The sequence below is a fragment of the Pezoporus flaviventris genome, unplaced genomic scaffold, assembly GCF_033815535.1.
Source record: "Pezoporus flaviventris isolate CSIRO_AGI_PZ_B2104156 unplaced genomic scaffold, CSIRO_AGI_Pfla_v1 ptg000013l, whole genome shotgun sequence".
Lineage (NCBI taxonomy): Eukaryota > Metazoa > Chordata > Aves > Psittaciformes > Psittacidae > Pezoporus > Pezoporus flaviventris.
In genome coordinates, this window is record NW_026892561.1 from 18,286,803 (window position 1) to 18,303,069 (window position 16,267).

The window sequence follows — 16,267 nt, forward strand, 5'->3', positions numbered from 1 at the left end:
CAGGCGGCTCCAACTCTCAGAATTTACCGGAGCCACAACATTAGGATCAACAGGAATTCAACTTAATGGCAAGATCCATGCAGTGAAACAGGCTTTCCCCACCAGCAGGCTCTGATTCTCAGCATTGGCTATGCTGATCCTGTGAAGCACTTGGAGCCTCTCTTGGTGTGAGCGAAGGGTGCTCAGGACCACGGCCAGACATGTGCCCATGCTTGTACCCATGTTCCTTTGCAATTGCTCAGAGCTGCAACTGCTTGTGTCTCGCAAGCAGCCTCAGACCCCGCAAGCAGCACCGGCAGGACAAGCAGGCAGCCCTAGCTCCCCTGCAGGCATCTGTCCACACTGGCACTGCGCCTACACCTATAAACAGCACCTTTTGCCATGGACTTGTGGTGGTGTTCCCCACTAACCTCACACTGAGGGCCGTAGTACCTGTGCTATGTGGCTGGTGTCCAGCTCCAGCGAGCACAGAGCAGTGCTCCAGCAAAGGACCCAGCCAAGGACAGGCAGGGCTGACCCCTCTCCCTGCAGAGGCCACTGGGCCAGCCCACAGCCCCGGCACATGCCTGCACCAGTGTTTTTCTTCCCATCTCAGCTCCCAGTAGCGTGGGGGAAACTGAAGAATGGCAGCTCCAGCAAGCTAATCTCCTCACTACCTGCAACCATAGCGGCTGAGCACTTCCAAATGGAAAAGCAAATAAACAATCTCAGTGAATAAATACAGCCCCTTGAGTCAGTGTTTCTGAGGAAATAATGATTTCAAACTCCTCTCCTGTTTGTTCTCTGTGATCAGGGGAGCCAGGCTGAGCACCTGAAGCCACCAGCACCACCGAGTGCTTGTGCTGTGTCCAGCCAGCCCCACAGCACACACTAACAGCCCCTCACCAGCCCTGCCACCCCTCCACCCCCTCCAGATCCTGGCACCACTGTTTAATGACAAAACTGCCACTCAGACCCTGCCTCGTACTAGCGTGCCTGCAGAGGTGAAGAAGTAGGACAATGAGCCTCTGTGCCAGCATTGTATTTCCCTCTTGTCCCTACAGAAATCAGGTTTGGTCTCAAGCCAGCCCAGGGAAGGGGCATCTGCTCCAGTATAAGAAGAGCAAAATACCCCTTAGATCCTGTTTTGGACCACAGAGACAGCCAGAGAAACCACAAATCTGAACCTTCCCTCCAAAAGAAATTAGTTCCTTCAGGTTTCCAGGGATGGGAGATGGAAGAGCCATAAAACCCCACAATTTGAGGCTTTTTCTCCTTTTTTTACCCATAGTGTGATTTCTACCTAGCAATCCAGCAGGCAAGGCTGATGAAAACAAGACTGAAGGCAAGCACATTCATGAAATAACACACATGGAAAGGAACATGGGTCCAATTAGCTTTTTGTGATGATATCTACAAATTCCAGGAGCCATACTTCTAGACCTGGTAAATAGTGGAAAAATGGATCTTAAAATCACGATACAGTAACACAGGGGAATACTATAGTAAGCAATTTGTTTGAGAGCCTCTAAAGTGGTTTTCCTGCTATCTCACTCTCCTGTGTGGTGTTAACCTGCAAGGATGCAGCCTCCCATCACTTTACTCCAGTGGGAAAGCAGAGTCCCGCACTGATTCCCCAAACCTGGGGCATGTGCTGGGCAAGGTCCATGCTGGCTAGCAGTGGGAGCCTGCTCTGGTTTGCTGCTCTGAGCAATGAAGGTGATGGCAGAACATCCCAGTGGCTTTCCATCCCTGCATCCCACAGGCACCATATCCGCTATGTGTATCCCTCATTGCTCTGCCAAAAAAAAAAAAAAGGTAAAAGCCCATTTTGCTGCCTCCAAGCAGTGAAAGGACTGACGAGCCATAGCCTTTGCAACCCAGGGGAAAGACAGCTTGTGTCCCCATGGAGGGCAGGAGGCACAACCCAACAGTGCTGGGAACAGTGTTTGTCCCTCACTGCCTCCCAAAGTGAATCAGCAGCATTTTATTATACCAAGGCCCCAGTCCTTATGCAATTAAAAGCCAAGGAAAGTCCTTAATCCTTTCCATTACAGGTAAGTAATAGCTGGTCCTTTGCAGAGGAGCAGGAAAAGGAGGCACTTTATGGTTCTGGCCATGACGGAGCATGTTTGCCTGGCAGCACAACTGGTGCTGGGAAGGTTATTTGGATCCCAGGGCTGTGGGCCCCCAAATGTCCTAGAGAGACCCCAATTTAGCAGCTGTGGTGGTAAACAGGGGATCCTGCAAGGTAGGTCCTGCACAGCATGGTTTTCAGTGCTCCCAGCAACGTCTCCCTTTCCTACCCTCCAATAAGATCCAGATGTTGGATCAGCAAATACCAGACACCGAATGGATCGGCTTCAGCTTTCCTCGTAAGGACATCCTAAACGGAACGTCACCAGACTTTCTCAGGAGCTGCCAATGTCAATCAGACCATAAATTGCCTGTCCATGTAGCTCACAGGCTCCTTGCACACTTCAGCTGGAGCTCTAGCACAGGGAGCGCTGCTGCCAATTGCTTCAGGCACCAAAGGATGAGGAGGAGGGGACATGGAGAGCCCAGGTGGAAGCAGCCCCTGGCTTTTGCAGACAGTCATTAACACAAGAAACAAAGTGCAGGGCAGGTTGGTGGCACCAGCCGCAGGCAGTGCTGGGCATCCACAGGTTGCCATAGGGTGGTGTGAGTGGGCAGCAGCTGCCCAGCATGCTAAAAGCAGGGGAACAAAATGCCAGGCAGTAGAAATCCCCTTTCATGCTATAATCAGTTATGCCTCGGCAATAGGTGCTGTAGTTAAATCTCTAATCCCATTGATACACCAGAAGCAGCCAAGAAATGGTCTTTTATCCTCCTGAAGAGCCAGATTGTTCAATCCTGCCTAATTCCCCTCCAGAAGCAGCAAGATCCTAACACCACCATCTCCTTTAGGAAGAGGAAAACCAAATACCCACAGTAAGGTCAAACACTTGCCATGAATTCTTCCTTTTCTACCCCAGTCTAAGTTTCACAATCTATCTGCCTGCACACACCATCCTGTACCCCCAGAAAGATGCTGCAATACACAGTGCAGGAGGGGGACCCCAACACTGGCAGTGCAGTGCCTTCACCTGGGATGAAAAGCCATCCTTTCTGCTGATGACAAAGTTAACTATCAAACCATGTTTCCCCACCACAAGACATCCAATTTGCCTCCTGCAGAGCAATGCCACTTTGCAAATCTCTGGGCATTATGGGAACCATGGTATAAAAACATTCCTGGTGCAATGATGCCAAAATTGATGCTGAAATGAGGCTGGGAACAGAACTGGCATGGCTGCTTCTAGCCCATAAACTGAAACATTTGTATATGGCCAGTCACCCACAATGATATTGCACTTTGTGATCGCTTGTAGCTTTTTTCCTGCTTCCAGCTTTGCCCCAAAGTTTCTCCCTGGGCACCCCAATGGATTGGGCATTGGCAACTTCAAGTAGCTGCAAACCACAGGAACCCAGCCCAGTCATCCCCTTCAGCACTGACAGATGTTCGCAGCATGAATAGCAAAGATCTCAGCTCCCTGTCAGCCACCGAAACACTGCCTCTGCCACAGGGAGGGCCTCCAATCCCAGCTCCAGTGCTTTCCTATGCAACCAGGAATGCAGGCACATCCACTGCCTGGTCTGCAGTGCCCAGTAATCACATCCCCAAGAAGAGGAGGAGGAGGGAAGGAAGGATACCTTCCCAGGGACACCCCTCAAGCAGGAGGCTTTCTGCAGCCCATATCCACAAGGTTTCACTCTTGCAATGGGTTGTATAACCAGTCCATAGATGGAGGCCAAACCCTTATTGTTCCCTTTGCCCAGAGACATGTAACACACACCTCTCTATCCCTCATCGCCTATCCAAATGGGAAGGACCAACCCCATCCCCATCACAAAGGGAACTCAGGATCTTACAAGTTTCCAGGACATAGAATACCATCTCCAGCCCCCTATCCCCATATCCAACTGCCCATTGAGACACCAGAGCAGCACTACTCACATTGTACAGAACTGTGGTCCACCCTTCCATGGTGATGCACTGGAAGACGGTCAACACAGCAAAAAGGATGTTGTCAAACTGCGTGATCCCGTCATTAGGACCTATCCACTCCCGGCATTCATAGCCTGGGGGGCAACCTTGCACCCCGCATGGATGGGGGGGGTCCAACTCCTCTAGTTCACCTGCAAGCACACAGAAGAGAGCCAAAGGAGGCAGAAGTAAGAGAGAAGCAGGGGACAGGTGAGGAGAAAAGCCTGAACACAGATGGGATTGGGGCAGAGCAGGGGACCCTACTGAGACTAGCCCTGGCTGCACACAAACTGCTCCCATAAGAAAACAGGGCATCCTGAACACAACTGGGTGATGCCTTGTGTGCATGAAACAAAGGATCTTCTCGGCCCTGGGCTTCCCACGATAGCAGCTTGTGTTGTCCCAGGTGTTTGCCACCCGTGGGATGTAAAGCAAGTGCAGAGCCCTTTTCCCCACCTGAATTGTTTGTGTAGCAGGCTCGGTGCAGCTTCCCACTGTAGAATTCCAGACCAATGATGGCAAACATGAGGATAGCAAAAAAGAGCAGCAAGCCAATCTGGAGGAGAGGTACCATGGCCTTCATGATGGATTTCAGCACAATCTGCAGGCCTGGAAGGAGAAAGAAAGGGCACAGTTCAGCATGGTCATGCAAACCCCTGCCTACGACATGTCCACACCACCTCTGGCAAAATAACAGTAAGCAGAGAGGATGGACAGTCATCTGACAGATGCAAAGAGGCCAGCATAGCCTGGCAGATTGAGGACCACGGAGGAAAACACCAACCCAAGGGGGAGCAGGGAGGGCCAGGCTGTAGAGCAAGGCTCCAGGATGGCTGGTTTCTGGACCTGGTCCCGGCTCTGGATGTGGTGGGATGTGCCCCTTGCAGCTCCACCTCCCTCATTGCCCCATGGCATGGATCCAGCGCACCGCCTCACCAGTGCCCAAGGCAGGAGGCACGGGAGGACCGGTGCTAGCAGCAGCCTAGTTTCTTTATTTATCCCCATGCCAGCAGATGAAATCTTGCAGAAAACTGAAATCTCCCCTGAATAAACCTCAGTCCTGAAAGGATCCACCCACCGCCTTCTGGCCAGGGAAGCAGAGCTGCTGCAAGGCCCCAGAGAGCTGCTGAGCTCAGCCTTGTGCCAGCACAGAGTAGGCTGGGCAGGGGGAAATGCCACCCGGGGACACCAAATGCTGCCACCCTAGATTCCCACTACATGGGGAGGTTTGCTCTGCTGATTTCATCCTACATTTCTGAGGTGGCACAATGATCCCTCTCATGCTGAAGGACATCAGGAATGGATGCGGACACCCCAGGACAGAGACCAGGAGTATCCAACTTACTGGGAATGCCTGAGACAAGCTTCAGAGGTCTGAGCACACGCACGGCCCGCAGCGTCCGCAGGTCCACATGGGTGTTGAAGTGTGTCCCAGCTGTGGCGAGGATACTGCAGGCAGACAGGGAGAGAGCAAGAGTTAGCCCGAGCAAAGGCCTTGGCCACCGTGGTGGTGTCAAGAGCCATGTTCTCACACTAGGCTGAGGGAAGCCACAAGGAAGACCATATTCCTCAGCAAGTACAAAGATTCATTGCCTCCCAAAGCCCACATGGCCAGTGAGCCCCGTCTGATGCTGGCACCAAAGCTCATGGGACACTATGGTCAGCCAAAGCCACTCAGGGGCCACCCAGCCCTGGCAGCTCCCTTTCAATGCCCCCTACATACCAGGATGGCTGGGGACAGCCCTAAACCACAGTGCTGGCCATAACCCATGCCATGAAATCACACTCTGGGGTCTCAACACTGCCAATGGTGAGCTCATCCCAGCTGTATGAGTTTAACCTCCATTCCAGGCAGGTGGTACCCCAGAGATGGGGTTTGCTCCCTTAATGGTCACCCTTGCTCCCCTGGCAGCACCTTTATCCATCAGCTGCTCTGGCATTTTCCACACATGGAGCTTCCTTGGAATTCCACCTCTGGGATTGCTGAGAAGACGAAAACCTCACATGCATTCAAAAATCTATAGTAATGAAAGTTTGATGACCTTGGAAGGCAATCAGCAGGCGCAGGAAGGACTCCAGAGGTTTTCTTTTAACATACAAGAGTTTTTTCAAGCCCATCTCTAGAAAATAAACTGGGGCAGAAGCAAGCTGGTGCACACCATGTCCAGCAGTGGAAATACTCAGAGCCCCTGAACTTGCTGGAGGGATGGAGACGCTTCAGCTTGGGCAGAGCTGCAGGAGCACAGACAGCAGTGCTAGAGCTCATGGCCTCCTCTCCCATCTGGGCTCAGTCCCCAGGTGCTGGCCAAGGAGGAGTAGTGAGGACTGCAGTAGAGGAGCAGGGGATGAGAGAGAAGGGGATGGGGAGGAGAGCAGGACAGGAGGAGGCAGCAACCTCAGGGTTGTTTGCAGTAATCTTAAAACTGAGGGAAATTGGGTCGTTGTTCCACTAATTCATCTAATTACAGGCCAGAGCAGCTCGCTGAGCAATTAGCACTTTCTCTCCCTCTCTCCCTGAGGTACGACAGGTACCTGCCCCTCCAAAAAGGCAGCTGGGTTTCCTAGGATACCCTGACAGTACAAATGCTCTCACATCAGCAAACCAGGTTGCTTCAACTCCTTTTCCTAGCCTCCTCTTCCTCTCTGCCCGAGCACAAGGGGTCAGCTGCAAAGCCCAGCATCATCAGCAGTTGGCATCACTCCAGCACCATCCACAAGTCCCCATGTACCAGGCTGCTTATCCTGATATATGCAGGATCTTTTACCCTTAATAGCACTTTCCCTTTCCCCCATGTCCCAGCCCTTGACCAGCCCCCACTATCCACAGAGTTGATGGGAGAGCAGAAAAGGGACTTAATTAAGTCAGGAGCTCCCAAAGGCTGGGGAGAGCTGCGTTGTTAAATTGGTTGTAAGATCAAAATCAATAAATATGATAAAGCACGGCCACTCCACAGCATGTGGGAGAGAGCACAAGTGCTTTTATGTCTTTCACATAACCTGCCAGCGCTCCCCAGAATACCACCGTAAAGGACACGCAGCAGCCAAAACCGTGCTGGAGACCCCAAGACCTTCCTTCAGCTTTTGCTCTACATCTTCCAACACCTGGGCTCCAAACAGCCTCACAGGGGGGTGGGAAAAGGCATCTGCAGCCCCTGCACCGACTCCAGCCAGGACTGAGCATCTCCAGGCCAGAGATACTCCTGGGCTGGATGCAGGCTCCAACCCTTCTTCCAAGGGCTTGCCGATACAAGCCCAGCTAGAAGGCTCCTGGCAGCCCAGCAGGATTGACAGCTCTCTCCTACCACCACAGAGCAGCATGAGCTATAGTCCTTCACAGCCAGGCAGAGTGAGAGAGGTGGAGCCCTCACAGCTCCCTATGACACCATCTCCCCCCCACAGAGCAGGACCACCACCTGAGGCACTACTGGTCCAGCACTGCAGCGGGGAGCAGAGTACCCTGGCTGCAAAATCCTCTGCTAACCCAGATTTGTTTGAAGGGCTCAGGAGCTGTCCCGCTGAGCCTCCAGGCAAGGTTCAGGCGATTTCAGGGCACTACTTCCCAGCGCTCTAAATTAGCTGCTAAGAATGGGACTCCTCTGTGGCAAGGTGACATGCTCCTTGTCCTTGCTGGGGGACAAGGGACACCATGAGCTCTTTCGGAAGCATGTTTGGACAGATCACCAGAGTGAGGTGGCTGCACTGCAGACGTGTCTCTTGACCAATGACCCACCACTATGAAACAGGTGCTTGAGCATCCTTTTGCAGCTCCTGGTGAGGGCGGATGCACTGGGAGCACACGTTGCTGGAGCAAACCCATCCATCCCAGAACCACAAGGCATCTCAGGGACTGAGCAGCTAATAATAAATACAACGCTCAAATCACACCCTCCTGCTCTGGACTTCAGCATCTCACCTGTTAACGGCTTATTAACACTATAAACATGCTGGGGGGGGGGGGGTGGGGTGTTGTTTGGAGTTCTTTTTTTTCCAGATCACCACCCATTTCTGATTTACCGATTGACATATCTTAAGGCTTCTTGTAGCTCCTCTGGATGCACAGCACAGAGGTGAGACTCGGGCTGTGAGAGACCTTTGTGCTGACGCAGGGCAGCAGCTCTGGTACCTGTAGAACAATTTAAACCCTTTTCGATCATTTACAATATCTATGTCTGATGTGCTAATAATTATTCTTTATTTTTAGGCAAGGACCCAAACTAAAATTACATCTCACCATCCAAGTTATTTGAAAAAAGCTGCCAGATTGGGCTATAAAAATCCCAATGATCTCATGCTTTTCATCATATGTACTAGAGAAAAAAGAAGGGAAAAAAAGTGAAGGCGTTTTTATAGGTCACCCAGGCAAAGGGGTTAGTTTTACTTCTTCAGAGGAAAGGGGGAAGAGACACTTCAGGTGGAGAAAAGAGGAGCTATTGGAAGAATGCAAATGAGAGAGGAGGCAGGATGGGAAATATATGCAAATCCCCAAAAGTATAATAGAATAGTGAGCAATCACTGGCAGACAAAAACATGCTGGGGGGGGGGGGGGGGGGGAATGCAATGCTTTGTGTTTGCAACCAGGATGATTGTTTTATTTATTTACGGGTTCTGGAGCAAGCTCCCACTGGACCAAACGCACTTGCAGGCTTTGGGTTGGCTGCATTGCTCAGCCCTCAGGCACTGCTCCAGCTTGCAGCAGCTGAGCAAAGCACACACCCTCTCTTCCAGCTGAAGACCTGCACCTATGGATTTCTCTTCCCAGGGGAGAAAAAGAAAATGGGATAAATCACATTTAAAATTACACTCTGCTCTATGGGACTTAGCAGAGTAAACCATGAGCTATGTTCAAAGACCCTGCCTACACAAAGCTCTTTTACTAGCACAGAGCAAGCATCACATTTGGGCACTATCACACACTACAGCACCTACTGTGCCTCCACTGCCCATGCCAGGGGCTGCACATTGCACCCACTCCAGTCCCAATCTTCCCATCAGGAGCAGCACCAGCAGCCCTGAAGCCTCAGCCCTTGGCGGCAACACACACACAGCTCAGGGCATGCTGCAGAGGACTTCACACCAGGGACCACAAGCAAAGGCTGAACCCCCAGATAATCAGATCAACCTTTGATTGTATCCCTTGACCATTGCCATCAGGGACTGCTGCAGAGTCACACGCAGACAAATTGTCTCAGCAAAGGGCAGCTCCTGGGTGTGCTAGATGGAGGGAGGGAGAGATCAGCTCAGACAGACTAATCTCAGCTCAAAATCTAGGGCAGGGAGGGTGCTGGCTGGCTGGCTGACGTGCAAATTAATATTTATAATTAAGTGGAAAGGCCCCCGAAGGCTTGCACTGCCACCTGACTTTACGAGGGAGACTACTTCATAATTAATACACTGGTCAAACGGCTGATGGAAAGTAAGTTACCTGATAAATTTACCCCATTCTTCCCCTTTTTTGCTGGTGAATCAATCCCTTCCTCTCCACAGACAGCATCACGAGTAGCAGGATGTACTCTAGGCTCTTGGGTCCAAACCCTGCCCAAGGCAGGGCCAGGGGGATTGGGACATCAAGCCCAGCAGAATGAAGTGGTCCTGCTTTGGGGATGCCAAAAGACAGAGACACCAGGTCTACGTCCTGCCCTTGGCAGAGTTCAGAGCAACCTCAAAGCCTCCATCATCTTTGCTTGCTCTTTCTAGGTTTTGGGGCCACGACACAAGTGGATTGCACTGCTGCAAAGCCACTGATCCTGTCTTTCCCAACAGCTTCAAGAGCCCTGAACTGAGCATCAGCAACACCCTGCAAGGTGTGATGAGGATGAGGGACAAAAGCTGCCTTCACTAGCCTTTGATCTGGGGTATGAAATGACCTCCCAAGGCTATCACTTCCTGGAGAAGCTCTCAGGGTTTGGTGCATGAAGGAGGATCCTCTCTGCACCCTGTGAGTTGGCCAAATTCTGCACTTCCCTACTGCCTCCAGCCCCTGTGACACCTCTCAGTGGATAAAGGATTTGGCAGAGAGAGATGCTGGTGAAACTGCATTTGCATACACATGACCTGGTGGAAACCTGAAGTCATTGCCAGGAGGCTGGAGAGAGCTGGTCCTGGAAGAGAAACATAGTGCTGGCAACCACATACTACAGCATGACCTGTCTGAACTCATGCCAAAGGAGAAGTCTGAGACCCCAGGGATACCCACCCAAGCCTGGGTGACACCTCCTCCCATAAGGATGGTTTGGAAAATAACCCCTTTCCTCTTCCCTCGAGCCAGACTTTTACCCCACAACTCCTCTCCTGGAGCAAGATCTATGGCAGTGCAAAGTAATGGTGCACAGGAACTTTGTAGTTCAGCCCAATGCTCTGCCCCCTGAGCTTCTGAGGGCTTCACCCCAGCCCAGGAGCTCTGTAGGAAGGATGCTGGGGTGCAGAAGGAGCCCCTAGGGACTGCATGGGACTGCATGGAGCAAAGGGCTCCCTGGGAAGGGAGGCAATGCCCGCAGGGACCAGCAGCCTGTGGAAGAGACTGACTCCACAGCACAATGAACGGCTGCAGGAAACCAACCTCTGGGGAAGAGGAACTGGGAATGACAGGGCCAAGCACATAAGCAGCATCAAGCTGGATCCTGTGCAGGGGCAAGGGTGGATGCCTGTCTCCCCAAAGACAGAGCCATGGATCTGCCTGCCCAGGGGTCTGCTCATGCGATCCCCTCCACCCACTCTCAGCACGGCAAAGCTTTTCCCCTCGTTATCCACCCCATCCCCTCACTGGGCTGGGGAAGCAGCACAGCCCTTTGTACAAGGTGCCAATGTCAGGCACATCCTGTCACCGTGGCATATGGCACATGAATCATTCACAAAGCTGGGGAATTAATTATTCATCCTAACGAAAGACCAAACACTTTACTAATCGTCCTGGAAGGAAAGGGCTGGGAAGGACGTGGGAGATGGGCCAGACATTAGGTTGGAAACGAGCACCGTTTATGAAAGGAAAAGAAGGGAAGAAGAAAAAAGTTGTTGGATGTGATCAAAACATTGCTCCACTTTTAGAGCTGGGGTTGTCTCTTTACTGCCTTATCCTATTGGACAGCACTCCTTGTAATGGTACAGGCTCCAGCAGAATAACCATGTCAGGATGTTCCACTTGTGCTCTGATTTAACGCTTGTTCTCCAAGCCTCATATCCACTCCCCCAGGCTTCCTTGCCTGGAGGTGCACTGTACTCCCTCGATTAGGAAAATAGGTGTCAGCAGTAGGAGAAGAGCTTCTTCCAACCTCAGGTGTGCATGTGTACATGTGTGTGCTCTTTCACATGCATGGGGTGCCAGGCACACTGCTGGGGGGCAGCACCCCAAACCACAAGGAATATTCATATACTGCATCCCCTGCTCCATCTCTGAACCACCAAGATAAAAAGACCACCACTTAAGACTCACAGAACTTGGGTTGCGCGAGGTGCACTAACTGCCACAGGGTAAATCGTCTTTGCCTCTGCCATGGGGGAGCTCAAGGGAACTGCAAAAAGGGTAATCAAGGCACTTTCCAGGACAGTATTCTCAAAATCCAGACAGCACCACAACCACCTGTTGTGGTGACAACCAGCCTGCCCTCCTCGTCCCCATGCTCACGTTGTAGCCCTGCAGCATGGAGGGAAGCAGCCACCTAGGAACCTCTCTCTCCTCCTTCACCCCAGCCACAGCAGAAAATGAGGGCACGAGCATGCACAGGATTTCACTGAGGAGGTCAGACAGAGAGACTAGGCTCATGACTGCCACTTGCATTTGTAGGTTTTTGGGACAGCTGTCCAGACTTGGAGAGCCAGGCTTTCCTCTGCTGGCACAGGCTGGTACCCATCCAGTCAGCTCTGCGTTTGCAAAGGGCACAGCAGGCACCACCTGTGATCACTCATTCCTGCCTTCCCTTGGCCACGCTCCACCCCACAAAATCCCTTAATGAAAACCACAGTGCCCAAGGGCTTCACAAAAGGCGTCCAGGTGTAGCAGCTATTATTAAACCCTCAAAAAAACCCTGATGCCAGCTCTTCCTTTTAATGACCCTGGTGTATTTATCCGGTTTTACAGCGGCTGTTTTCCTGACTTCAGAGCAGCACAACTTCACAAGGGCCTTTTGATTCACGTTTTGGTTATTCCCCATTGTGAGAAGTGTTCCCCCACCCCTTCACCTCTCACATAATGTACTATTGTATTACTGCTGCAACTGCTATAAAAAAGCGAACTCCGTGCTATGATGCTCAGGCATTGGAGTGTGTGAAGCACACACCCACCTGGATACTTGCAGAGGCAATCTTTAACCCCTCTTTTTCCACAAGCACCTTCAAATATGGTGTGGGACAAGGCAGGCTGCTGCAGGGTCCTCCTTCTCCGTTCATTATGCTAATGGCACCTGGAGAGCAGGGAGCTGATTGATGCTTTAGTTGCTGATGGCTAAAGCTCCTTCAACCTCACCCTCTTAGGACCACCAGTTAGGAGGTCTCCAAGCACCCATTGCCCTTTCTGACTGTTTCTGAGCAGTTTTCTGCTTTTTAGTCCAGCACATGCTGCATGTATGAGTACAGCTTCAGCGCCTGGACAGCTCTGGCTCATGCACGGGCAAAGCGAGCATCCCCAAGCCCCAGGGGAAACAGACATTCCCCTCCCTGGCTCTACCTCAAAAAGTGTGAAGTTATTTTATGCACGCTTTTGGATAAAAATTTTTAGCTGAGGGAGAACAGGTTGTTTTTTCAGGCAGCAATGATGATTTGGAAACCACAGGTTATAAACAGAGCAGGTTTACAAATGTGACTATTAGTTCCCCAGTGGAAGCTTTAGCATCAGGGAGTTTTAGGTGGGCGTTGATTTCCGTTAAGAGGCAAAAATCTGGATTTATTGACACAAGAAGCAAACACCAGTTGAACCCAAGTCAGTGCCATCTATTCCTGCACAGGGTCCTGAGAACCTGCTCACAGCAGTAGCCCCTCATGTGGCTAATATACATGCCCAGGATATTCCACTGCTAGTGGAAACCCCAACACAGTATCTGGGACCATGGTGTCACCTGCACCTCTCACACCAGACATGTCATAAAAAGTAAGTGCAGAAAGGAAAAATCCCTCTGTCACTCTTGGAGGGACAATGCCCAGCAAGCATGATGCTGGGTCTCTCTGGGTCCATTAGGGACAGAGTGGGATCCTGCTCACACAGATATCCTCTGGTCCATCATCATGGGATGCATCAGCATTCCTAACAAGTCAGCACATCCCAAGGCGAGCACTACCCTGTACTACAGATGCTCACAACATCCCCTCCGCCACAACCACTGCCTCTTGCTAAGTCACGACAAGATCCTAACCACGTAATTCTCCCCAGCTCGATAGTCCCTGTACAGACATTCCCACATTTATCAAACATAAAGTTTTAGTCCACAAAGATGATCCTGAACCCACTGGTCGCCCGCACACATCCGCCGTGCAGACTTCACCGGCCGCCTTACACAACCGACACAGCATGAACCGCCAAATGCAAACCCTCTCCCACAAGCTGTTTGCAAGTCATTTGCCAGCCAAGGACTATTTGCTGAAGCAATTTGCCAATAATTCAGCAGATCAAACAGACAAGAGTTTCTTGCAAGGGAGTCACAACCACAGCCCTGAAGAAAAGCAGCTCTATCAGCACCACACAGCAAAAGCAAGAGCTGAACAGCCCAGAGGAGCCTATGCCCTCATCCAGCTGATCCCCCAGTGACGTGATCCTCCCCAAAACTGATCTAGGGTGAGTATTTGTGGATTGCCTACTTTGCCCATCATACAACAGAATTTGTCCCAAAAGGCCAGTGAGCTCATGCCAGCGGGCACTGGCACTTCTCGTGCAAAGCCAGCAGGTAACTGGGCATTTCTTGGAGAGGGTTTCATCCTGCTGGTGAAACATTAGGATGTGAAGGGATAGTAGCGAAGCAGACCCCAGAGGGCTGCCCCCTGTAACTGGCAGTATCAGGGGGACCCAGGCATCTCCTGGCAGGATGGCTGGCACGGTGCTAACAGCCCTTCATGGACAATTGATTCCCTGGCACAGGGCCCGGCTGGGCCCAGCACTGAAAGGAGCTGGCAAAGCTTTCATGAGTGAGTAATTGCTGAATGCTGACTCAGCATCAGCTCGGTTACAGTCAGCTCACCCAGAGCTGTGGGGAGGGCAGGGAGAGGTCTGTGGCAAACCCCCCCTCACAGCCCAGCGCTTCCCCTTGGCCCAGGCTCTAAAGGATGCGTGGGCCAGGAAACAGCCAATGGGCATTTCCCAGTCACCCAACCACTTTCCTTACACTCAGTCCAGCACCACAGCTGCACAGTGAGACCAGAACATACTCTCTTGTTGCTAACCACGTGTTCCACGTGCCCCACGCTGTTCCTAGAGGTGTGACCACTTTTGCCCAGCCCAGAAGCTGTGTCTGGTTGCTCTCCCCACAAACCTGCCTTGCCCTCAGAAGCCATCCCCTGACAGTCACTCTGCAGATGCAGAAGAGCCAGCTACATCTTGTGTGATGGTTGCACCAACCATAGGCAGCTAGTTTGCTACCCACTGAGAAGCAACACCCCACCACCAGCACACCAAGACATCCTGCCTTCATAGGCAGACATGGTCCCACTTCCCAGCAAGCCCATCCAGACCCACACTGGACCAAGGGAGTCAAAGTGTTCCCAGTCATGTTCTCCTCAAGCCTACTCTCAGGCACAGTCCCAACCTGAACCTTTCCACTATGGACAAGCAGCACCCATCACTACATCCTCAGCAACACCAGGCTCAGCATCCCCCTTCCTCCTCCAAATACCTGAACAGGTGTCTTGTCTCACATGGTGCCACAACCCTAGAAGCCAAGAGACAGGACTGTGCAGCAAACAACTTGGGAGAGACCCCAGGTATCTTGCCTGGGTCCTATGCCTCAGTTTCCCAGACATCCCTGCAGTTTCTTTGTACCTCCCAAAGCTCATGAAGTGCTTGGATGTCTACAGGCTCCATCTGTATGCAGCAGACTAGCTCCTCTGAAGGTGATCATTGGCATGCAAAAAGAAACAGCTGCAATCCAGGCCCCTAGGTGGCCGCAGGCACTCACCTGCTCCCTCCACACAGTGAGGGGCCCAGGGGAGTCACCCTGGGGGACTTCTGCTCAAGGCGAATACCACTGTTGTCTAACTCAAGCCCAAATGCCTCTAGTTGGTTCTGTGTCACCAGCACAGCCCATCACACTGCAAGCAGGACTCAAATCTGGGCCACGTCCCTGGCAATGACACCACCAGTGACACAACCAGCACCTGTGAAGCTCTGTGTGCTACCACCCCCAGCGTCACTGCTGCACACTGGGACACTGAGTGAGCATCACCTGGGAACACGGCCTCACCCAGACCTCATTCCCAAACCTTCAGCACCAGGCCGAGGCTGGAAAGTGCTTGGGAGGGCAAGAAGAGAAGATATTTTTGCCCTCACCACATAAGGTTTGACCAAAACCTCTCTGAGATTACATCCAGTTGCTTATCAAGCCATGCTCCTACCTTGTCCTCACCCTGCCCCATGCCCAGAAAGGTGACAGATGCCAGGCCACCAACTGAGGAAGCTAGACATTATACCCTCAGAGCCAGCCCTCCTCCTCACCTGATGGGGAATCATGGCTCTCCACCAGCTGCCCGCAGCAAAGCCAACACAGGAGCATGCAGCACAGGGAACCATCCTCCCCTCTCTTTTGGGATGAAGAAACAGCAGCAAACTAAGGCCTTGGACCACATCCTGGAGTTTGTGTCCCCACTAGGACAAGCGCCCATGCCCAGCTGCCCATCCCCACCACAGGCCCCACACTCCTGACTCACCCGCTGAGGACTACGATGAAGTCCATGACATTCCAGCCATTGCGCAGGTACGAGCCCTTGTGGAAAACAAACCCCAGGGCCACAATCTTAATCCCAGCCTCGAAGCAGAAAATACCGATGAAGTAGGGCTCCGTCTTCTCCTGCCAGAGGGAAACAGAGTGACATAGTGAGAGCTGGAGACGGGGCAAACACAGAACCAGCCATTTCACATTTACCCAACTCATGTCCCATCCCACCTTCCCCAGCCCCATCCTCTTCTGGGAGTTTTCACAACCCTTCCTCAGCCAGCATCAACCTTGGAAATAAAACTAGGGTGACTATGACCCACCCAAGTTTCCCAGTCCCCCTTCCCTATCCCACTTTTTTAGCGGCTTAAACCTTCCTGAACCCTTTCCATAGAGG

The 16,267-nt window shown here is 52.0% G+C and overlaps 2 protein-coding genes across 12 annotated transcripts in view; one reads left to right on the plus strand and one right to left on the minus strand.

Annotated features, from left to right (window-relative positions):
* LOC133268612 (regulator of G-protein signaling 16-like) overlaps window positions 1-16,267 on the plus strand; it is a 427,729-nt gene that overhangs the window by 244,434 nt on the left and 167,028 nt on the right. The gene's annotated exons all lie outside the window — the stretch shown is intronic.
* The window catches only part of CACNA1E (calcium voltage-gated channel subunit alpha1 E), a 114,693-nt gene that overhangs the window by 73,212 nt on the left and 25,214 nt on the right, over window positions 1-16,267 (minus strand). For all 11 annotated transcript variants that reach the window (XM_061451974.1, XM_061451968.1, XM_061451972.1 and 8 more), the window contains 4 exons: window positions 15,866-16,005; window positions 5,373-5,476; window positions 4,484-4,636; window positions 3,998-4,179 (listed from right to left, as the gene is read on the minus strand). In XM_061451974.1, the coding sequence (XP_061307958.1) occupies window positions 3,998-4,179; window positions 4,484-4,636; window positions 5,373-5,476; window positions 15,866-16,005 (579 nt within the window). The remainder of the gene's footprint in view (window positions 1-3,997; window positions 4,180-4,483; window positions 4,637-5,372; window positions 5,477-15,865; window positions 16,006-16,267) is intronic.